We start from the raw sequence: 24,730 nt of genomic DNA, 5'->3' as shown, positions 1-24,730 counted from the left end.
AAATGCTTCTTATGTTTTTTGAAACCTAAACATACACACACAGACATGCTCACACACTGCTTCAGCCGGCACGTCCAGAAGCCATAGCAACCGCAGAGAAACCTCAGCTCGCTTGAGCTGCACTTCCCAACACCTTCTCATCACACAAGATACCCTGGCTCTCAGTCAAACAGGGTGCGAGCCTTTTCACTTAAAACTCACTGTTAGAAGGGGTAGCCAAGCATGTTTTGTTATTTTATACTGTGGTCAAAGCTTCCACCTTTTCTTTGGTTATCACATGCTGCCCATATCATTCAGGATATGGAAAGGAGTTGGTTTTTTAAATATGCTTGGGCTCTCCCTCAAAATTTCAAATTCCAGGTTCAAATTGAGATCAACTTTTTTTAAAAGTAGCTAAAGATACGTCTACATGTATAATGCACTGCGGTGGGGGAAACCAGAGTTAGCCATGAATCAGTCTGGGTGCAACAGTGTTAGCACCCACAGGCTTTCTGACCTAGTTAATACACTTTATAATTCAATATATTATTGAATATATATTGTTAATACAATTCAAGTGTCATTTTGCTCTCAGCTGAAGTGGTGCAAATGAAGGCTTTAGTAAGGCTGTGCTGAGACACTCAGCAAGGACAGGCACCTCTGCACAGCGGCTCAGGCCACCTGTGACCTGAACTCCCCACAGCCATCCCTGCCCCGTTCCTGCAACACCCTGCAGCTCCCACAAAGTCCTGGCAGACCTGGGCACAGTTCCCCCAAACCCCTCTTCTCACCCGTTGCTGCACAACATCCCTGAGAGGCTCTAGGCGTTATGCAGTGCTCTTCAGCACATTCTGGAGCCCACACCATTTCCTACGTTATTTCAACCTGAAGTGAGACAGTCCCAGCTATATCAGGCGGCTCGATCCCTGCTGATCATCTAGAGCAGAGTTAAGTAAGTCCCATCCATTGAGGTGAACATGAAATCAGTGACAGCTTTGATGTTTTAAAGGGAATTTTAACACACACCAGAAACGGCTTTTTTGAAGAAATTAATGATTTGGTGGGGAAAAAACCCATGCTATTGGAGGGGAAGGGAAGAATGAGAAAGTGAAAACTGAAAATCTTGGTAAAGGATGCTGTTTTGTAGACTGAAACCACTGAAAAAAGGCTTGTTTAGTCCATCTTTTTTTCTCCTAAAAAAAACCCCAGCATCTGTCCCTTTTTAAATACAAAAATTGAGAAAAAATGCTTTTCAAAATTCTCCATTTGACATCTTTGGATCTATTCAGTTAACAATACCTACAACCTTGTTTTAATCACACCTTGAAAGCCAAGTAGTTGAGACATACAGATTAAAATCTTTGGAGGTTGTAGGAAGTCTGACATTAGCAGGAGAACCTTTTAAAGCAGTCCAATGATCTTAACTCCACTTTACAAACTAGTTCTAATCCTCCAGCAATGGAGAGGAAAGCAATGGATGAGACTGCAGCTCATTTGGGGGGGGGGGAGCAGCTATCAAAGTATAATATTCTCCCAGGCTTGCTATTTTAATAAGCTCCATTGGTGCACACTGTGGTTTTCTCTGTCTTCTCAAGACCCCTGGACCATTACAACTCTAAAATTACTTAGTCCCAATTTCAGCAGTTTGAACAAATCTAGGAAAACATCTCTGCTGTTGCTCTATATGCAGTTTACGGTGCAAAATTAGACTGACAACTTTGCAAGTCAAAAGTCACCTTGTGTTTCAAGTCCTCAGATCACAGAGCAAGGAGTAGTCATGAGATGATCCGGCCAGGTCTCCTTCATAAACCAACTGCAGGATTCCCCGAGCAATTCTTGTGCCAGGGGAAGCGCTCAAACTAGAAAATCACCCAACTCCAGTGATGGAGACTCCACCACAGCTTTTGATAGATTTTAAGGATTTATTATGCTCACTGTAAACAGCTAGAGCTTATTTGTCCTCTGTATGTATTCATTTTCAAAACACCAAACTTTTAATACCTTTGTTTGCTAGGCTCTGTTTCCCCTGTAAGTACTTATCAGCCATGACATTATCTATTAACCTTCCTTGATAAGTTAAATAGATTGGGCCCCTACTTGTTCACTGCAAAGCATATTTGCCAAACCTGTAATTATTCTCCTGAGCGGTAGCTTGTTTCCCATTTTAAGCTACTCCAGATAACTCCATCATTTATAGGTAAAAGCCATCTAAACAAAGTATAGCCTCTTAAAAAACATGTGAATTGAAGTTGCAGGGACCCACATCCCTCCATTTTGTCTACTTTGTGGGCAGTAGTTTATTTCCAGTCTTCTGTACTCCTTACAGCCAAACTTAGCCCTGCTCCTCAACTTCCAAGGAGCTGGAAGGATACCAGTGGATGAAGCTGTGCCACAGCCTACACCATCACAAAGTGGAGCGGTGCCTCTCACTTCTAAGGTTTACCAGCTCTTGCAGTTGGATCCCTTGTGGCCTGCAGGAAGAAAATGCTCTGGCTGGTCTTCAGCCTGCAGCTCCCGAATGTACTTTCTGTACTTGGCCCACAATCCCAAATAAAAGTTGAGAATCCACATATGTCATGTTGGCCACTTAACTAGCTCTGTCATGCTGATTGACATTTCTCTGTGCCACTCTGAAACAGAGAAAACAGGGACATTCACATACCGCAGTGAGCCAGAGGCAAACAAGTACATCTGATGACAGTCGCTGGAGGTGGCGATGGTGACAGACCGCTCTGAGAACTCTCCCATCCTCACGTTAGCACCAGCGCAGCTGCCACACACAGTGACAGACAGACAGACATGGGAATTTCTAAGAAAATAACACACAATCTTACTCAAAACACATGTAGCTAACGTGATATGAGGCATGGTGAATTGCAAGTTTTATATTCATAGTGCCATGAGTGTCAGCAGCAGTCTGACAGTGAGTCGATTTCCTGATGGCTGAAGGATAGTGAAAATAGTAAGAAATACCTAGCTTTTATATCCTTATTCTCAAACTAATCTCAAATGCTACAGACATTAAAGAATTCCAAAAACCTAGCACATCTATACAAGGCCATAACTTCATGAAAATACCTGCTTATTAAGAACTGACACTTCCAAATGCACGGGATACTCAAAATGCATTGTATCTGTGTAGTGAAACCACAGGCACTCACGGGTGACAGGACAAGCCTGCAGATCACCTACACAAAGACGACCATCTACTGCACCTCATGAGAGTTTATACTGGTGTCAACATGGCTGCTTATGTATAGAGAAGCTGTCATCCAAATTAGGTCAAGCTGTGTAGCTGTAATATCAGCATAGCAGGAAGCTTGCTGCTGGCTTTGCACTGCAGCCAACATAGTCTTGTCTTCTATAATGAAAGCACAGGCGACAATTTCTTCCATCTGTGATTGTTTCAAGCAATTTTCAGCTTTAGTTTTATTACTATAATTCAAATCAATATATGGAAAAAGGGTGGTGGGTGACCTACGGAGAGTTGTTTATCAGCACATGAACTATCACACCGTTATTATGCCTGATACAACAGCAGACACATACCACACGCACACACACACACACTGCTGGGGGAAAGCAGCATTGCCTCTCCCACCCCAGTAAAACATTCCCCAAGGAAAGCACAAGTACAGGAGAAGAACGGGGAAGAGAGGGAGACATGCAAGAGAAAAGGTGGTGTGTACTTGGTTGTGCGTTTCAGGCAAACAGGTGTATGGGAGAATTGCAGCTGCTACCAAGGGATTAAGTCCTCTTGGGACTCTCAGTTTTGCAGCAACCCAAATAATCCAAGTGGGAAGGAACAAGGTGAAAGCGCCCTGCTCTCCCCCCCTCTCCCCCATTCCCTCAGCTAAAATTATCCAATGCACAATATAAGCTGTTCTAGATGTTCTTGTTCAAATTCTGCCAAAACACAAGGTCTAAATTTCCAAACATGATTTGATAGTTTTTGCCACAGGGTTCAAAAAAAGAACAGCCAAAACCATTAAGCTATTCCTCCCCTGGCTCTCAACATGAGCAAACTAGAGTCAAGCAGCTCTTGTGAAATTGTGCTCCTGAAGTAAAAGGGAGTTTTCCTGTCCAAGTTAAATGGGATATTTTGATTACAAACAGACAACCGTTCCATTTTTCTGTATTTTATAAACTTCCCTGCACCCTAAAAAAAAAAGAGATAAGATTGTATTTCATACATAAAAATATTAACTACTTTGGTCACATATTGTTTTAACAGAAGATTACCAAAGAAGTCGTCATCTATGCATGAAACTGGGAAGGATACCAGTGGATGAAGCTGTCACAGTCTGCACCATCACAAAGTGGAACAGTACCTACTCACTTCTAAGGTTTACCAGCTCTTGCAGTTGGATCCCTTATGGCCTGCGGGAAGGAAATGCCTCTAAGCCACTCCTACATACCCATGCAAAGAACAGCAAAGAACAGTGCTGCATTAACCAAGTACTGTGTTGCCGCTGAGTTTCATCTAGAAAGAAATGGTTAATTCCAAGTGTTGCAGTCCCCCCCTCACTCTATTTTTCTACGTTGCATATTTCAAAGGAATAGAGCAACAGATTAACAGAGAGGACTTAAGCAGGACTACTGGGGAATTAGCCATTTACTCAATGAATTGTCCCATGTCCACGGGAAGAACTACTAGACTCCTGGACAACCTTGCTTGATGCTGCTGTGAGAACCTTGGCCTCAGCTGGATGATTCCTAGTTCCTCTCCCCTCTCATCCTCCTTTTCCCCATCAGTTTAGATCCTGCTGAAGTAAAAAGTTCTGGACAGGAAGTTCAAACCTTAAGACAGGTCACTGAAATAACAAACCAACTACTTCCACAAGTACAAACTCCTATAGGAGTGGGGTAATTTTTATTGAACTCCGAGATGATCAATTGCAAAGCACAGCAATAAAATCCAGAACTGGAACATTTAGTAACAGCCGGAAATGTAAATTGATTTTTACTGTCACAAGGGTTTGACATGCAGTTTTTGCAGGACACTTAAAGCTTTAAAATTTCCTTTTAATCAGTGTAATTGCCAATTCTCTCCCCAATACACACTTATGTTCTAAATTGCAGTGACTTCCTGATTTCTGAGAAGTAAGGCACTACAGTGTCCTTTCAGAGTAGTTACAGATTATCATAGCAGATGCTTCCCTCTGAGATCTGAAGTTCAAGATTGTCCACAGAAGAAAATGCAACTGATGACTGAAGATGTATATCCAGTGATGAATAACTATCACCACTGTTACCAAGACAGCCATTGCATTCTAGGTGATCTACTGTCAGACTTGAGAGGAAGCCTTCAGTGCACAGAGCAGAGCTAACAGTGTTCATCCTCTCACCTAGGATGAACTTCTCACCACTGTTCGCTCTATTCTGGAAAATTTAATTAAAGCTCCCCCGTTCAAGCTAGGGGACAGATTTTAACTGCAGTTTCTAACAATCAGTATGTTCTTACAGCTGGGGACAAGGCACTGGATGGATGAAGACCTCTGCATTTATAATTTTGGAATAGGAGTTGCAGCCACTGCAATGCTTTCAATTGCACATTCATCAGTGCCACGGCGGATTCTGAAGTAACCATCTTCTCCCCATGACGTACCCCAGCTGTTCTTCACAATCCAGAACTTCTCACCACTTTTTGGGTCTGTACCATAGCCCACCAGCAAGACAGCATGATTGGTCAATTCAAAAGGATTGAAGTCATCCTGCAGCCCAGTGTGATGGTAGATCCCCTCTTTATAAAGCATGAAATCACTATAAACCTCAAAGGCAACAGCCATTGGTCCCCTCAGAACAAGTTCAAGTTTCATCAGGGCTTCATTGCAGCCTCCATAGAAACCACCAACATAGTGATACTCAGAAGTGTAGTAGTGGTAACAGCTGCGCTTGAAAATGCATGGAGAATCTTGGGCTGTGTAAGGGAAGCAGTCCTCTTCCACCACACCAAAGTCTTGGACATACTTTCCAGCAATGAGGTATGGGAAGCCACCATCGCAACCTAAACAAAAAAATATCTGCTTATTCACTTGGAGAGTTATTTGAGGTGGGAGACTCTCCTGCTCAAATCTTTTGGAATACTTTTAGATACAGTATTGAACACAAACTGCAGTGGCCCCAGATAATCCTAATATTCCAGTTAGCTATAGTTAGCTTTCTGAAACACACAAGGCAAAATTCATATCAGTGGGAGCTATACTAGGAACACTAACGCATGGACCACCTTCTCATACAATTGCTCCTGATACTCCCCATCAGGAAAAGCAGTTAGTTACACACAGTAAAAAGACCTGTCCTAACATGGGTACTGTCCTTTGGAAGGCTTTAGTAATTGCTTTTGCTCATCTGCCCCTCCCCATATGCTCCTCCTCCCTCTGAACATGCTTTTGGGAGGATATTTGGTTCCACTCTTTATAGGCATGCATTACAATTTAGGTATATTTTCAGCCCTACTCCTTAGATATTCCCCATCTCCCAGTAGATCTACCTAAAATCCAGTAACATCCTGAGCACAAGGCCACCTACTCCTGGGTCAGTCCCATCCCTACAGTAAGGTGGGCTGACAACTCTGGAATATTTTCTGCAATCTTTCAAAAACAGAAGTACTATAAAGTATAGCCTGCCATATACTTTATGAAAAAACTAAATTGTGGGTGATGGGGAAGGCATGGAAGTTTTTAATATACAGTTTCCTTCTGCAGCATTATCATTACTGAAAGTTATCTTTGTATACACCAGTGTACCTACCCTGAGAATACCGGCTGCAAGACACAACCTGCTGAGGACTAAAGATCGGTTTCTGAGTGTTGTTTGTAAGGATACGTATTCTTGCTTCCAGCATGCCCATGGAGGAAAATGCGTAACAGCTGCCACATGAGTCTGAAGAAGAAGAAACCACAAAGAGCAGTCATCAACATAAACAAGGCAAGTCACCTGCATTCAGGTACAACTATTGCTAGAGTCCACTGAAAAGAGTCAAAACCTACCAGACAGTGATTAGAACTTCAACACTGATAGAGCAAAAACTTTAAATACACATTTAGCTTTTAGGCATGCAATTCAACAAAAAGTTCTAACAACTTCTGAAGGAACACTGAACTTATTCAAGAATAAGAAACAATATATTGCTCTTCAGTGTTTTTCAGTAGTATCATTGAAAAGCTATGCTATTCCTTCAGAATGAACCTACAGGGACCATGTTAGCAGGGCTGAGAAGGCTCATAACCTACTGCCTCAGACAATAACCCTTTATGGAACACATATGCTAAGGGGCAATGAACTATTTTAAGTGAATGCTGACAATATTGTTCTAGATTATTTCAACCTATTAATGGATTTAATGCTGTAATTTCCAGTTGAAAAAATATTCCACCTCTAGAGCTACCCCTAAAATAACTGACTTTTCAGAGTCTAGTGGTACAAATAGCAGGTTTGATATAGTGGATTCATCCCAGCTCCCCTTACTTCCCAGGGGGATATTTTTTACACTGGCTTTTCAGAGGCACCTTAATTTTCCTTCTGTTTCCTGGCAGAGAGTTAAGTCTCCTTACTTTTGCATCAAAATTTAGTATTCCTTCTAGTTTTAGGCCTCTTCACTCCCTAGGAGCTTCCCGTAACACATTAAAAACCTTTGGAAGTGGAATGACAAGCATCACAGGGAAGGACAATTACTTGGATGAGGTCCTATTTTATCTACTGATTGTCACCAAGGTGCCTGATTTCTTTTTGTTTCCTGGCAGTAGGAAAGTCAAATATTGCAGGGCTATGAAAACGAGGGAGGCTTGAGGAACAAAACAAAATACTTTCTCCTGAACTGTGTAGGTGTATAAAAGCAGAGCTATTACAAAAGCAAGACTTTGTGAAATTGTACCTTCACTCAGTTAGACGTATCTCTGAAGAGAAGGGCCAAAATCAGCCTGAACATGAACGGTCTTTGCCCAGCAGGGCAAACTGAAGCAGTAAAAGGTGCCTCCCACTCATTGTACAGTCACAGCATCCAAGATGGGCCATGCTGCAGAACACTTCGTTGCATTTTGTGTGCAAAAATGTAAAAAATACAATTAACACAACCATTTCAGTCTGAAGTCTGTTAGGGTGGTTGCTAAATTTCTTTCCTGCTACCACAGTGGTATTTGTGATGCCCATAGCATAACAACCACACTGTATCAGCAGAGAGCCAACACAGCTGCAAGAGTAGTTACTTTACTGAAACTTCCCACAAATTTTCTTCCAGAGTCAATTAAAGCTTCAGCCACATCAGATTCCACTCACTCTACTGCAAAGGGCTGTTACATTATGAGGAGTAAGGACACAGCACACCTACTGAAGAATCAGCTGACCAGGCTTTTTACCTACTTTGATCTGCAGAAAAAAGTCAGCAAGAAATTGGAACTGCACTCTAAGGGTAACGAAATCTGTAGGTTTCCCTCTTCTCCCCCCAGCAAAGTTGATAACAAGCAACAACAGGGCCATCTTCAAAGATGACATCTCTTGGCTCAAAGATGCAGTTACAGCTCTATAAACAACCTGAGAACTGAACCTTTACTTTCTTGACTGTAGGAAATACTAGCAGGGATGCTAACGTGCTGGCAATAAATATTACAGTCCAAGACAACTGCGGTTGCATGAAGCCTGCCATGTCTCAAGGTATTCTACAGAGAACGCACATTTCCCTTTTAATTCTTGTCCACTGCAGATGCTGTACTTTCTTCTCCTTAGGTAAAGAGCAGCGACTCCACCAGCATGTTGAGCTCTGGGAAGCCATGATCTCGTAATTCATACAATCCTCTCTACATATGCCACACAACTGGCATCTTACTGCTTGCAGCCTTGTCTCCCATGGCATTTTCTAATTAGTCATCTAATAATCTTAACGATATACAACTAAGACTTTCTAATACCATCATTTTAATGAAGCATTGATATCTAGCGCCTCAGAAAAATCATAGAAGCTACCATAAGCAAGACTTAATTTGTATGTCAGCACTATTTTGCACGAGGTCATGTTTTGGAGCTTTTGGTTTGTGCTTTTTTTTTTTTTTTTTAAAGCCTGAAAGCTATAAGTGTTATTTAATGGAGCAGAATGCATATTCCACAGAAATTTAACGTACTCAGCATGGATTCTCAGATTACAGGAAAAGTGTAGGCAGCTTTATTATTGGAAGCAACAGACTAGTTCTCATTTAGAGAAACTCTGAAGCAACACAATGGAGAAAGGGTAAGTTTGGGACTGAGCGTTCAACTGTTTGGAAGGTAAGAGAGCCTTTGGGATATTCACAGTTCACACTAGGAGAAAGTACAGGACTCACACCTACAAAGGACTGTATCATTTCCTGCTGCCACCTTTCAGTGATGCTGTGTGTCAGCTTGTGAGCTACAACTCCTGCAAACTTTCCCATGTTTCTTCTGCTACCAGGAGTCCAGCTGGCAGAATTTGGCAGAACTAAGCCATAAGTGACGGACCAGTGACTTAAGTGATTCCCTCCCCACCATGCTAATGTTATGTTCCCTTCCTCTCAAAGTTGCAACCAGATAGCTACCAGCAGATGCAAATTTATTTGGAAATGATGGATCAGAGAAGGGACACATTAACTGAGTCCACTCCTGGCCTCCAGTACGTAACTATCCAATTCAGGTATCTCACACCACAGTACTATAAAAGCACTCCCTACAGAATAAACATAGACCAGAATGGTATCCTTTTAAGTCTACTTTGAGCTAAATACTTGCCTATCACAGGGGCAAAGAAAAAATATATAGTTTTTACAAGTGTTCTATATTTATCAGTGTCCACACTTTTCATAGTGACTGACATCTCCTCTTGCAACTAGCCATTTAAGTAACTCCTAAAGTTATCAGGGTGATAAGATTTGGAGGCAGTATAAACAATTTTCATTAGTTTATTCATTAAAGCTGCATGATAATTTGCCATCAGCAGGAAGCAGGGAAAGAATTAAATGTACATCAGTTCTGTCAGTGTGCAGAAAACTATGACTGAGACTGTTTGGACAAAACTTGACAGCTGTCTTTATGCAGGGCACTGTGGTAATTAGCTTTCACTCCAGCAAGAGACTCTGCTGTTTGGATAAGCCAGTACCACCTTCTATTTTGGTACAGTGTTGTCAGCCAGGACTCCACCCAGTTTCCCCAGGTTATTCATAGTAAAGGTGCAATCTGTCAACTGCAAGACACTAGACAAAACCTTCTTGTTAACAGCAAATTACAAAGTACATCAAAGGAGCTCTAGAGTATTTAATTCAGAGTTTTGAATATTTTTTTTCACCTTGATTCCGAACAGGGCTGACATAATTGACACCATTCACATTTCTCCAGTCCCACGATTCTGGCAAGCTTGAGACTTTTTGGAGTAACTCAGGTGTTAGAGGTGCAGGCTTTGGTCTAAAGAGGAGAAAATGCTTCTGAGTAACACATCATACTCTAGGCAAGGAAACAATCACATAATGCTCAGTTGTCATCTTCTGGCTTCTACTAGTTGCAATTACTTCACACTAAGCAATTTGAAGTAGTCTCCCTTTAAGCTGACTGCGTGTCAAGTCTCAAGAGATTAGTTTAATCAGGATGCAAGACCTACCCAAATCCCTCCCTGAGGGAACTCTATTATGAACTATCCACAAGCTGGTGAGGTCAAATACTTTTGAACCAATCTGAAGTGCTGAGGTAACTCTCAATGACTCTAGCAACGCATCTCTGCAACAGCTATTTTACACCTCTGCCATCACGAGGTATGTAAAATATCTGACTGCAGAAGGCATCATGCCTTGGTAGCATGCACCGATAGCAACTACAAACTGTTTAATTGCAGACACAGACATGGCTTACATCAACACTTCAATAACTGCAGTCCCACTTGCCCCAGAGACTTCCCTGGAGCAAGTTTTTACTGTGACTATTGAAGAAGTATTGAATGTTACTTGTGCTTATCTACCACTTGCAGCCAAGTGATGCTCATATATCAGCAAGCCGAGAGCTTCCTGCATTCAGCTTTCACATAACCTGATGCTCGTCCCATAAGTCATGCATCAAGTGCCATTCACAAACACCAGACACTGGAGTCTGTTCTGAAAGCATGAGAGGGCCAACAAAATACTGTGATGGCACTACATGGTGCAACAGGGTTCCAAATAGCTTACTGTATTTAAGACCATCTACAAGGAGACTTCTGTCTATAGGATGAAACCATGATAATCTGCATGATACTTCCATGCAAATCAGAATTTTTACTGTATAGTAGGACCTTCTTCTACAAAGATACAATTGCCACAGTTTGGAAAAGTAAGTAGTATTGCTACCCACAGCAGTATCAGAGTGGAAAACAAAAATACAAAGAAGGTAAAACAGCTGTAAAGAAGGGAAACTTCAGATCAAAGAACTCCAGTTCTCAAATTAATGTAGAGGACCATGCGTCCATCCCCATTACCACTCTCTGCCATATGATCTGCAAGACCCTGAAGGCACTCTCAGGGCTACTTCATGCTTCTTCACGGAGACACATTACTCCTGTTAGAGGACCCTGGTTGCACGCATGGCAAATTATCAAAGTAACCAGAGAATTTCCTCAGAAAATATTATTCATGTTTAATAGCAGAATGTGGTTCACTGCTTTTTAATTGCAATTATGAACCAGCAGAACCAGGAAGATGGTCAACCAGAAACTCACGACTACAGTTAAGCAGCTGATGGGTAGACAGGAGAGTGAGATGACAAGTGAGACTGCCCCCACTTCTTCCTTCCACATATGAATTCAGCAGCAAGTTACTGGGCAAGATTAAAGGGTAGATGACCCTATTTGTCTCAACTACTTGAGACAACAGATGTTCAGAATAATCATTCAAATGAAGAAATATGTTGGTACTCCATGAAAATGCACTGGAAGGCCTTGAAACTTGATTAAACATCTGAACTACAAGCCAAAACACAGCTAGGAAGAGCCAGGACCAATACAAGCAGATTCTTTGCCGCAGTGGGGTTTATGGCAAAACAAAAGGCCTTAGTACCTTGGAGCTCTGGAAGAGACACCCCCAGCTCTTCTAGTTAGTTCTTCTAGGGCAAAGTTCTCATACTCCTTGTATCTTGTTGCTCTCCAGGACTTCTGTCGAGCATTGATAGCATTTACAAAGTCAAAGTTGTGCACATAACGTCTGCTTGAAAGTCTGCAAACAAAAGCAACCAAATAAAACAGTAAGAAAAGGACTGGGATTGAAAAGTAAAGGTGTTCTCTAAACTGAATATGGAAAACACTCTAACTCTGGAAGTGTCTTCTGGTAGGTACTGATAAAGAAACATGCAATTATTGGATCAAGGTAAGGTTTCTGAAATTTGAGACGCTAACTAGGCTACAATCATCTTCGTTAGACATGCTAGTTTTATAATTGGGCTTCACCACAGACTGAAGGAAAAAGTGTGCGATGCGATAGGCACACCCTCCTCTGTCTTTGTGCATTCAGGTTTATTCCCAGCATTAATCACTGGCATTAACTTTGCCCTCAGTCACAGAATTGGTCCATAAGGTTTTAGCCGAAGTGTGAAGCACAGTTACCAAACGTTTTATTCCAGTAAAAGGTCCCTTATCTGTTGCTTACCTTCCCCTGGGCTTCTGGAGAGGTAGCTCGTTTATGTGAACATCTGAGGGAGATGAAGAAATCTTCTGTCCACTGAAACAAGCCCAATTGTGGCCAAGCACATCATGTACCCATCCTGGTAGCGTCTCATTACAGTAGCTGGTTACATTCTGGCCTTCCTTTTTGTACTGTAATGTGCAGAGGTTACGCTTGTGTTGAGTAGATGTATTTGTTAGCATAGCAGTAGTCCCTACCCACCCAGATGCTTTTTGCCTGTGTTTCAGAGAAAGTGGCCAAACATATATTCCACATCAACCAGCATCATGTTTGATTTCAAGACAAAGAAGCATCAAGAAAAGGTTAACCAGATGAAAGAAACTGATCTTTATCAAATTGCTAGAGGAAGACAAACAGGTTGTGACTTGCACTTTTAGCAACAACGCATGCATTAGTATCAGCATCAACTAACAGGTGCTAATTGTTTGGGTTCAACAGTTACTTTCTAGGAAAAAATGTAAGAAACGTCTTAGTACTTATCCTTCTCTTCAAGGCCCAGTGGTTTCAAGCACCAAATATCTGACTAGTCAAACTAACCCTGGACGGCTGCAAAAGTTTGAGAAACTAAGATTCATGGCAGCCTGAAAAGTAAACACAGGGAAGATGGCAAGTTTCTTACCCGGTAACCTCTCAGGGAGAATTGTACTGTAGCATTTCTGTTTTAGAAGTCAGAACCAAAGATGAGACTTCCTGCAACTGCTTTAAGTTTAAGCTGTGGTGGAAGAGCCTCAAGAAACAATTTCACTTGAACTATCAAAATGAGACAATAAGAAATGATGATCCATTGAGAGCAATTCATTTGAAGTTGATGGTGAGGGGTGTGTTACTAAAGCCTCAAGTCCCAAGTCTTAATATGTCCTTATTCAGACACACAAGTCTTCATTTTTCCACTGAAGAGGAGTAATAAGTTAATCTATTCAGTAAAACGTGTCTTCATACAACAGTTAGCACTAACACTTTGCCCAGATGCGTAAATTTCCTGGATTAGCAATTCTTTGATAGCAGAATGTCCCACGGGGGGGGGGGGGGGGGGGGAGGATCTTTACTCATCTCTTAAGGTTAAAGTCTGTTTTGTATTAAGCTACACAGGAGCCCGAAAACCCCATGCAATAAAACCTTTAAGTTGACTCTTCTAATCACACCAATCACTTAAACAGAATCCAAGTTTCCATCCCATTCGAGTTGCACATGTACAGTGGTACAGGGGTTTTGCAGCTACGTTTCAACAAAATGCTTGCTCAGCCTCTTCACTGAAGAAGGTGGTGGCTTACAGTGATGAAAATGCCTCAAGATGGCAAATAAAGTAAATAAATGGACTGGGAGGTTTGTGACTATGTCAAGACTCTGTGGGGAATCTGAAGGAGAACACATAGCGAAATAATTAAGTCTCTCAATCAGAGGAATAAAATTAAAGTATAATCCTCTGACTGTTTTAGAACAATGGGAATTTGCTTTGTCCCCAGTTCAGAGGTTGCAGAGGCATCACATCTACACCCTTGGTTGTCTCCCACAGTAAGTATGTTTGCTGACTGGAGCAGGATGGGGGCAGTAGAAGGCTGAGCTGTTACCTTGTTCTATTCATCCTATCTTACTGTGCAAGATTTTGCAATACGGGAAATAACTACACTTGTCCAAATACCAAGGGCAAGGTCCAGAGATGGCTTTTGAGAAATACCCTCTCCAGAACATCATTGCTAGAAATCTAGACACTACCAAAAGCAACAATTTATTGATGTTACATCAATAAGTTACTGTGAGAGAGCTTTATTTGGCTCTACATGGTAGTGTAAATTAATACCTAGCCGTCTTGTCTACCTAAAAGCTGCCACAGATTAAAACAAGACCAAGCACAACCATTCTTGATAAGTACAGGCCTTCAATCTGAATACCGGAAGAATACTCAAGGAAAAGGCCTGCTTCCTGCAACATTCAAATGCAGGTCCTGCCTAGCATGGAGAATTATATTGAATCATAACAAGTGGAACAGATTTGGGACTTACCTTCACAGAAAAAAGGTAATGAGTTATCTGCTAACTAGCAAATTAAAATGACAACCTGCCTTGGCTTTTTTTTGTTTGCTTGTTTTCCCTAAAAATCCCTCTGCTTTTTTTGGAAATTAAATGTGTTGCTTTTTTTTTTTAAAATGTAGATAACCAGAATAGTATTCACACCATTTGTGCAACTTATTTTTCAGGGAAGTAAATTTAGCAAGTTTCTTATGCTGTTCTTTCAGTTCAAACATACCAACAAAACTAGGAAGGGAGTGAGGGGACAGTCAGTGGCAATGTTTCAAGATAGACAAGAGACAAAAAACCAATTTCAGACAGTCTGTGTAGAAGCCTAAAATTAAGCAATTAAATTCCTCTGTAGCTATCTTTTGGTAGACTGGCAGATAATGTACTACTGCTGACTTGGCTTCAAAAAGGGGACATGGAAACTTTGAGACTACAGCCTATTAATGGCATCTGGATAAAGGGAATTTGAACTCCAAGAGCCATTTTCAGCTAGGAAATGGAAATATAACCATAAGATCCCAGTTTGCTTTTTCCCCCCTGACTTCTAATTGAAAGCCACTGATGTAGAGAGGTGGATGATAAACCTTTAAAAACCCAATACTTACTCTTAATTTCTACAACCTAGTTAACTCCCCAATGGGCCACATGACAGAGGAAGTAAAATGGGAGAGCAAAGTCACCAGTGCCATGACAATGAGACCCACTGCTTACTACCAGAAGGTACACCATCAATCAATATTTCACTGCTAAAACCACATGCGGTATTTCTTATTGTGACCAGAGAAGGGCGCTCTCAGATTAGATCTAGCAAATCTGACTGTACCAGTTTCAGAGGAGCTACTATGAGTATGCCTGCCCAAACAACAGTCATACAGGGGCGTGACTAACTTCAGCTGCACCAGTTCAGCGTGGCACCATTGCATGAACAACTGCTGACTCAGGTGGATGCAGATTACAATGCCAGACTCAACTGAAGCTGCCAGCACAGTACCCAGCACATCTGTGGAACCCATCAAAGAACAGCATCCTTCATGGAGGATAACGGCCACACAGCTGTGACCATCAGCAACTGCTGGACAACTGCTGCATGCATTTCCTCTGCAGACTTAAGAAAATGGTTTTTATTTTCAAGTTAATAAAAGACCACTGCAGCCATGCCACGTGTGATAATTTCATCAGCCAATGCTCACATCTGCAGCATTAAGTAAACTCCATCCAGTGACCCGACCAATCTGGAACAACTCCTGTAGAAAGGCACCCAAACTATACTCACAGCTCAAATTCTAAGGTTTGAAAACATTAAGCTTTAATTCTATTTCAAATGCATATTTTTCTCAAGTCTGACAACTCATGTGACTTTGCCTAATGCCAGAATTTCGCCAAGCAACTCTAACATTAACCTTAAAAGGCTTCATGTACCTAAATGTCAAGGGTTGCTATTAAATACCTAAACCTAGCTAAGCTTTTTGGTACAGTATACTTCTAGTAAAGTCTTTCCTGTGTTGGTCATCATGACATAATCTAACTGCATGTACAATTCTAGCCCTGGTAAAAAATGCAATTGTTTAAAGCCTTCTTTAAATTTTTAATCTAAGAGGAAAGCAAGAAAGGATGGAGACCTTTTTGGACACAGCATTTTAACAGGGATTCAGCAGTGCTACATACACAGGCTGCCATCCCGTCCTCTTTTACATCTATTGTTCTCAATTTAAGTAATGTTCAGGCAATAAGCAAACTCAAGTTCCAGGAGGCAGGACTACCCTAAGCCTTTCCACATTAAGCCTGGTGGAAAGACTTACCACTCATTTGTCATCAAATTTACAAGAGTGCCTTTGCATTTTAATATGGGAAGCACATTCTTAATTAGAACAGATTGCAGACTTGCAGATGCCCTACTGTTCAAAAATACAGCAGATGATGTTATCAGAACAAACAACTGCACCTTGCTACCCGATATAAAATGCAAGCAAATATCAGCTACAGATGCATTTTCTTTCCTCTAGGAAACATTGTGCAATTCAGATTTACACTTTAGGGAAGCAGCAGTTGCACAATGCCAGTTAGGTAAACCCAACTAAGGTTAGAAATTAACTTTCAATTGATTTGCAGGATGATTAAATAGCATTAGCAACTCTAACACTTCTATTTTAGCAACACAGAATAAAATGCATTCAGATTTTTTGTTAACATTCTGAAATTTAAACATTAACTACTGTCACTTGTCTAGGCTGGTTATTTCAGAACGGAAGTCTTTGGTTTTAACCAAATTTGGGGGCGTTGGGGAAGAGAGGAAGAGATGTGACAAAGATGTCACCAAGTCAGTCTGGAAAAGATTAGTAACTTGAGTAGTGGAATATCCTACAATTTATTTCTTTATTTTTGCTGAAGTAGTGCTAATGTTTTAATATGAAAAAATTCCAGACTTCTGGTTTTTCCTAGAGGACATCTCAAAAGTGAGAAGTAGCACCACTTAGCTTAAGGGACAAACAGTGAGAATCTTATGAGACTGTCTCCCTTAAAAGTGGCAGTCTTAACATTAAATAAATACTACAAAGATATCAAACAATTGAAACAAGCTAGCCTCAACTTTCCTTTCAGCCTCACTCTAGCATTTTATGTTATGCTGTTCCTATTTCTTTTGCCATCCATGGGGAAAAAAAAAAAAAGATATATCTTTAGAACCTTGTATCTTGCATAGCCCTCCAGAATCCTTCTATCATCCAGCAGAAGCACATGCTCAACCTTCTGCCAAGAGTCAGTACACTAATTACACATCCAAATTCAGTACAGGGATGTTTCAGCAACACACATTAAATAAGAAACAAGAGCATTCTCATTGTCCTGGTTTCAGCTGAGATAGAGTTAATTTTCTTTATAGTGACTGGTATGGGGCTATGTTTTGGATTTGTGCTGAAAACAGTGTTGATAATACAGAGATGTTTTAGTTGTTGCTGCACTAGTCAAGGACTTTTCAGCTTCCCATGCTCTGCCAGGTGCAGAAGAAGCTGGGAGGGGACACAGCCAGGATAGTTGATCCAAACTGACCAAAGGGCTATTCCATACCACATGATGTCATGCTCAGCATAGAAAGCTGGGGATGAAGAAGGAAGGGGGGGGATGTTTGGAGTGATGGCGTTTGTCTTCCCAAGTAACCATTACGCATGATGGAGCCCTGCTTTCCTGGAGATGGCCGAACACCTGCCGGCCCATGGGAAGTAGTGAAGGAATTCCTTGCTTTGCTTGCGTGCGCAGCTTTTGCTTTACCTGTTAAACTGTCTTTATCTCAACCCACGAGTTTTCTTACTTTTGCTCTTCCAATTCTCTCCCCCATCCCACCGGGGGGGAGTGAGCGAGCGGCTGCGTGGGGCTTAGTTCCCGGCTGGGGCTAAACCACAACACTCATAAAGAAACAAGTTCTTTTGTTCTGCAAACAAACACCAGGCAGAGTAACTATGACTTGTGAGAAGAACACAAGAATGCATTTAACTTGGCAAGCCTTGAGTGACAAGTCTATGTACAACAGCAGTTAGAAATAAAACACCGTTAGAGTTTATTTACTTAAGCTATTAAAGCAAACTGACAAAAAGATACATTGATAAGCTCACCCAATCCACTCCTTTGGTGTGGAAAGTCCTTTCCCCACAGTCCCCAGGTAAAAGAACAAGTAACTTGTAAAGGCAGTGAGGCCCTACGAAAGTTTTAGTGGGTGTCTGTTTAGTAAGCCACAGGAACAAAAGGCTATTAAAAACTCACTGAAACATTCATCATCATCAAACAGGCTGTGTCTATATCCACGCACTACAGTAGCTCTGATAAAGCCACCATTTAGACAAGCCCACAGCATTCTTCTTAGTAATTAATAGCTTAATTCTTTAACATTAAGCAAAAATACCCTGCAAGTTCAATTAGCGCCAGTTGCACTTCTATGCTTGAAACACATGAAGTACTGCATTGGCTCAAATACTGCAGTTCCTTTAGCCGGGCAACTCCATCCTCTCTGTTCAACGACAGAATATGAGGAAAGTGTTAAAGGATCATAGTAGGTAAATGGGGATGCTTTATCTGACCTGTCACCGTGATGAGGTTTTAGCCTCATAATTTAACTTTAGTGCAACATAAAAAGAACTTGAAATTTATGAGCAGCCTTTAAGCAATTAATACTTTCCTGACAAGCCCAAACCTGCAGCCATGGAAGGAGATGTGCAAGGCTTTCTGTGCTATGGCTGCTCTGATACCTGTAAGCATTTTCAGAAGAGCAGAACTCTTTAAGCATGTATTAGACCAACTTCAGAGTTTTATTTTCTGCCTAATTATTACATTATAACAACTGAACTAAAAATCAGTATTTTGAAAGTGGAGAATAACAATTTTGCTCTTCTGAAACAACTCATCAGCATGAAATATTTCTTCTGGAAACCACCACCACAAACTGCTCCATGAACCAAAAAGTCATTCCAGAATCAAGCTGTAACTCCAGAATAGTGTTCACATTAGAAGGTTATTTCAGAGTGAAACTAAGTAATTTTACCAAGTAGTAAAAACAATAGCAAAACTCCATATTAAACATATTAGTCCTGTATCTTCTTGCTGTAAAGCAAGAGATTGCCAGCAAAGATAATTCTTCCTTTCCATGAATTCCAAAGGGACTTTATCTAATGACTTTCCACATTCCCAATAGCAATCAAGGCTAAGCAATATCCTAAGAGATTGCTTTTATGCTTTCCTCTTGCTGCATTGCCAGGGAGGAAGGCCCTCACCAATTAGCATTCTAGTTTACGCTATTTTACTCCAAGGGCTTCTAGATTATGACCAACACTAAGCAAATGAAGTCTGCCATGTTTACTTTACTTTCAGGTGCAAATGGTAGAAGTATTTTAAACAACAGGCAATCATTCTTCAAAAACGTCTGAAACATGCATTGAGCAGAGTATATTACTTGTCCCCTGGAAGCTTTGCAGTAGAAGATGACCAAATAGGTCCTAAAAGAGTGTTAGTTGCGTTTGATAGAAGAAACCACATTTTTAGTTTATACCAGGACTAGATATTTTGTATTTCTATTTCATATGTAGTGCAATATTTACTGGATTAAAAGTAAATGGATACGCATATCTAAATATGTCACAAGGTCAAGCAGTTTGTAAGGAGCCACTTCTTCCCCTCAAGTCTCCACTGACAATTATGAAATAATAGTTTTGCAGATTGACAGTATTGCAAGTTGTTGCCTAACAAAGTCAACTAGTTGTCTGCAGAAAAAAAAAAAAAGCATTTACTAAGTGCTGTGGTATTTCCTCGCGCTTCTCGGCCATTATACTTGCACTTTGGTAATCTGTTGTTTCCTTTAGAGCAGCAAAATTATAGAGAGGGTAACTGAGTTGGGCTCTAATCCTCTATATGATATTTAAGGAAAGAAGCCTTTAATTTAAGCACGTCTTGCTGATGGAATCCTTACTACTGAACAATGAGTCAAACAAGCTTGCTATTTCTCAATACCAAAAGCAACTGCAAAACTATCAATTAATCCATTTGCCTACAAAGGGCTAAGACAAATTCATGACCATGAAATGCAAGCTATTGTGCATTGCTACCGCTCAGGTGTATATTTGACTTATTTTGTTTTGAGCAGCAAGTTGGATCAGATGACCTTCAGAAGTTCCTTCCAGCCTAAATTATTCTGTAACACAGTTTTGCTATATTGTTTAAGAGCACTCTTGCAAATCAATGCATTTACATTTTCATAAGCACAGAGGAATACACGAGATCAGTGCTTATCAGTCACTTGACTTAGCGCTCATCTTACAGGGATGTATTTCACAAGGTATAGACAGCAGCAGTAGAGCCTTCATTGACTCTCAACTGTCTTCAAGTTGGTGCCTCACAGCTCCATTTCTATCCCAGAGCAGGCCACTCACTGTTTCTATGATTAAATTCCTCACATTCAAGAATTAGTCTGATAATCACTTGTTTCAACTGCTCACCATACTGGCTTGTAAAGCAACTCTGCATTTCAGTGTAAAATATCAGCCTAAGGACTCCTCATCCACTAGTTCAACTGTATTTCTCCTCAGATGAGTCCACCAAGGCCAGCAATAACTGCTGAATTCCACCTGCCAGAAATGACCCCTCAGGCCTGATTTCATGGACAATACTACAACATACAGTGTTCCACTGTCCTCAGGGAGGCAGCAATTCCTGCCACTTTTGAAGCAGGCCTTCTCACTGTAGGGAAGCTCACAGAGGTGTCCCTGCCCAAGAAGCTTCAGAGTAATTCTGCCCAGTTAGAGTACCCTTCAGCGTCAGTAGTTTCTGCTTTATAACCTGTCAAACCTATGAGGAGTGCACATCACAGAAATTTAGTGTCAATACCTTACATAGATGAGAGAATGTCAGGCAGGTATTTCTCTCTCACACTTTGCTTAAGTATAAGACCCTGTCTTATGCAGCAGCATTCTTATTTTAAAGATTTACAGTTATAAGAGTGCACTAGTTTTGGCAGATAGTTAATTTTATTTATAGTAGCTCATATAGTCCCACGTTTTGGATTTGTGATGAAAACAGTGTTGATGACACAGGGATGTTTTAGTTGTTGCCGAGCAGTGCTTACACAGCATCAAGGCCTCATCTGCTCCACAGACAGTCCCGACAGTGAGTACGCTGGGGGGGCACAAGAAATTGGGAGGGGACACAGGTGGGACAGCTGACCCCAACTGACCAAAGGGATATTCCATACCCTATGATATCACGCGCAGCATATAAAGCTGGGGAGAGAATGAGAAAAGGGGGACATTCAGAATTATGGCGTCTGCCTTCCCAAGTAACAGTTATGCATGATGAAACCCTGCTTTCCTGGAAATTGCTAAACACCTGCCTGCTGGTGGCAAGTAGTGAATTAATTCCTTGTTTTGCTTTGCTTGCATATGCAGCTTTTGCTTTACCTATTAAACTACCCTTACCTCAACCCTCGAGTTTTCGCACTTTTGCTCTTCCGATTCTCTCCCCCATCCCACTGACTGAGTGGTGCTTAGTTGCCTACTGGGGTTAACCCACAACAAAGAGCATGCAAACAACTTCACCTTAGTCTTGTAAAAGAACCTACACAGCCCTTCCCCTTAACTTAAGTGACCTCCAATCAGCATGGAGGAAGCTGCATTTAAATCGGAGCCTCATATATCATTTCTATTCAGTAAGGATTACAGTTCTCCTGGAAAAGCGGATCACTCACTTTTGTCAACATCTGAAAACATTGACTCAAAAATAGCTGCTGTGAAATAAACCATCTACAATGGCTCCCAGAAAGACAATTTAAAGCAAAAGTAATTTCTTCGCCCTCCTTACTAGCCAAGGTTCAGAGATTTTATGCTTGGACAAGGCCTGGGTGTTTACTATTGGTTCATCTGAAGCCAGCCACAAGACGACACTGTCCGAAACAACCAAGAAACATGTTCACTGCACCTGCCGAGGGCTGCACTCACCATCTGAGCAGTCTTGCTGCACAAAACACCTGTCTCCCAGGCAGCATAGTCATCCTGCAGAGACTGCTTCAAGCCCCCCTTCAGATTCATAATGCCACTCATCAGAAGAGCAGCAGAGCGCTCCTTAGCAAGTGGGTCTTCTCCTGTCTATCCCCTGCCTACCAGCACTGTTTTCAGCTTGATCTGAAGTTATTAACAAGGACTGGAGATAATAGCATCATTCTAAAAGAACAGTTATAGGCAGCAGGAAGATTCTTTAAATGGTACAATAGTATTCTGGAATAAAATTTAAAGATCCTAGAAATCCTCCAGCAAGGAGAACAGATGGACTTTCTAAAGTTTTCATGCATTTGAGAATATCTTTAAGGAAAGATAAAAGCAACAATGTTTGCTATTTCACTTGGGTCCAAGGTGTCAGCAAGAAACCAAAAAAAAAAAAAGTTTTCCAGGCCACTCAGAGAGTTAGCTTAGTGAAGGCTTTCAGCTGCTTTAAGCACGCCCAGAAGGGAAAGCAGCAGCATCTGTAACAGATTTCTCAGATAATGCCTAGTGTGGAATATAAATACCTCTTCCCTCCCTCTGCTCCCTACCCAGCCACTGATAATTGTTTCTTTATGTTAAAAAAAAAAAAAAAAAGTCCTGTATCTGGTAATCCAGGCAAACCTTGGAGCCAAAGATAACCAAGTGCCCCAACTGCCCCATCGTGGCACTCAGAGACTAAAGAGAAGCCTAACTACAGGCCATTTTAGCAACAGTCAGTGATGCAGAACACACCAAGTTAACTCACCTTAAAAAATGCAAACCACTTGTAGTCATTTATCACAATTTCAAAGCCTTGATTGTAAATCAAAGTGAAGAAACCATAGTTTCCCAGGCTATCCTGAGCCACATATAACTTCTGAAGATTCACAAGCACCTTTCTTTCCACAGGCCCTGCAAGAAACACCAACATTACTGCATGATTATTGCATGGAAGAGATAAAAAAAAAATTAGTACAAAGTATGTCGTAACATTTATTTTATTCCAAAAGATGCTGAAATACACTTGTTGAATATAGTCTTCTGCAAAAAGGCATCAAGCAAACACACTTCAGGGACTTCACTTACCGGTCAGTGGATCTACGTACTCATTTTTTCTACTGCTAGACAGTATTTGCACATTTAATTAGCAGCAGCACCAAACAGCAGTTACTGGGAAACATTAGCTTATTTAAACATAACTTGCTATACAGCTACAGAGGACTCGGATGCTGTGTCACTCAGGTGCTGTGTCTGCAATGACAAGACTTCCCCTAAAACATCTGGGATGAGGTATGAGCCACCCCACGCTCCTTCGCACCAGTGCTCCGACTCCTTCCACCACTCACCTCCATTGCTCCTACTGCCACTTGCCTCATCTGATCAAAAAGCAGATGATTTAGAAAAATACAAAGTATCTACTATTTTTTAAATAATGCTGACATACAATAATTAAATAATTAACTCCCCACTACTATCACCCCCTCAAGGAAAGTGATATTTCCATTTCTCCTGATGCCATCAGGCTCCCTAGGCAGCAAGCTCTTGCAGCAGTGGCCTCCCAGGAGCTGGCCTGGTGTCACCCAAAGCACAGCCATGCTTTGCTGCTGGGAACAGCCACTTCCAGGACAGGCCGAGCTGAGAGGGAAGGCATCTGCGGGCTATGAGGAAGGAAGAAGTGAACCGGCATGAGCTGGTGGTGCTCATGAAGAGGCCTAGCTCAGTCGAAGTCGAAACAAACTAAAAAAACCCCAAAAAATCTGAAGTAGAAGAGTAACAGCGCTGCCCACAGCGGTCACCCAGAGCCAGACCAACGCCAGTGCTTCATGCTGCTTAATTCAAATTAACCTTGTTCTGCCTTAAGCCCGGCAGGGAGCTCCGCACGAACGAGCAGAGCTCTTACTCCGCAGCACGAGTCCGACCCGGAAACGCGGGGACCCGCCACAACGGAGACGGCCACCCGCCTCCCCGCCGCCGGTTTCGGTTTTAGGGCCTCAAGGCACGGAGCAGTCGCTCCCCGCCCGCCCCACTCCTTCCTCAGGGACCCCCCACAGCGAGGCCAGGCCGACCCCGGGACTCCACGGGCCCCGGGGAAGGGGAACGGGGCAGGACCGCCGCGGTCTCACCCGCCTGGGAGCAGTTGCCGTGGCGGCCGCCGCCCCGCCAGACGCGGAGCTCCCAGGTGCCCAGCAGGTCGGCGAAGGAGCAGTTGGCCGGCGTGTCGGCCCGCACCGCCGCGGGCAGCGCCGCCAGCAGCACCAGCGCCGCAGCCCACAGTGCCCGCCCAGCCATCGCGCCGCTGCCGCCGCTGCCGCCGCCGCCTCCGCAATGAGCCCGGGCGCCGCGGCCTCCCCGCCCCGCCGCCTCCCCGCCCACGGGCCCGGGCCCGCCCCCGCCCCGGGACGGCCGCGCAGCGCCGGGAGGGGCCGGGCCCCCGCCGCTGCCCCCGCTGGGGGACCCGGGCCGGGCTGTGGGTCGCAGGGGGTGGGGGAAGGCCGGCGTGTGTCCGTGTGTCTGTATGTACCGGCTCCGACAGAGGTGGGGTGTGCTCCCTGCTGTGGAAGGGGGTGTCCTCCCTGAGGGCCGTCACAAGGAGATGGGCCCTCAC

The 24,730-nt window shown here is 42.4% G+C and overlaps 1 protein-coding gene across 1 annotated transcript; it reads right to left on the bottom strand.

The window, feature by feature from the left end:
• Positions 1-4,818: 4,818 nt before the first annotated feature.
• On the bottom strand, positions 4,819-24,460 carry CTSC (cathepsin C). Its single transcript, XM_072850761.1, has 7 exons — positions 24,249-24,460; positions 22,892-23,037; positions 12,585-12,751; positions 12,000-12,155; positions 10,268-10,383; positions 6,733-6,864; positions 4,819-5,986 (listed from the first exon to the last, which is right to left on the bottom strand). Exons 1-7 carry the CDS (start codon positions 24,412-24,414, stop codon positions 5,484-5,486), a joined length of 1,386 nt encoding a protein of 461 aa, XP_072706862.1. The 5' UTR covers positions 24,415-24,460; the 3' UTR covers positions 4,819-5,483.
• Between the last annotated feature and the right edge of the window lie 270 nt (positions 24,461-24,730).

Source organism: Ciconia boyciana, chromosome 1 (assembly GCF_034638445.1).
Source record: "Ciconia boyciana chromosome 1, ASM3463844v1, whole genome shotgun sequence".
Lineage (NCBI taxonomy): Eukaryota > Metazoa > Chordata > Aves > Ciconiiformes > Ciconiidae > Ciconia > Ciconia boyciana.
Note: the sequence above shows the minus strand (reverse complement) of the source record. Positions and strands in the feature narration are given on the sequence as shown.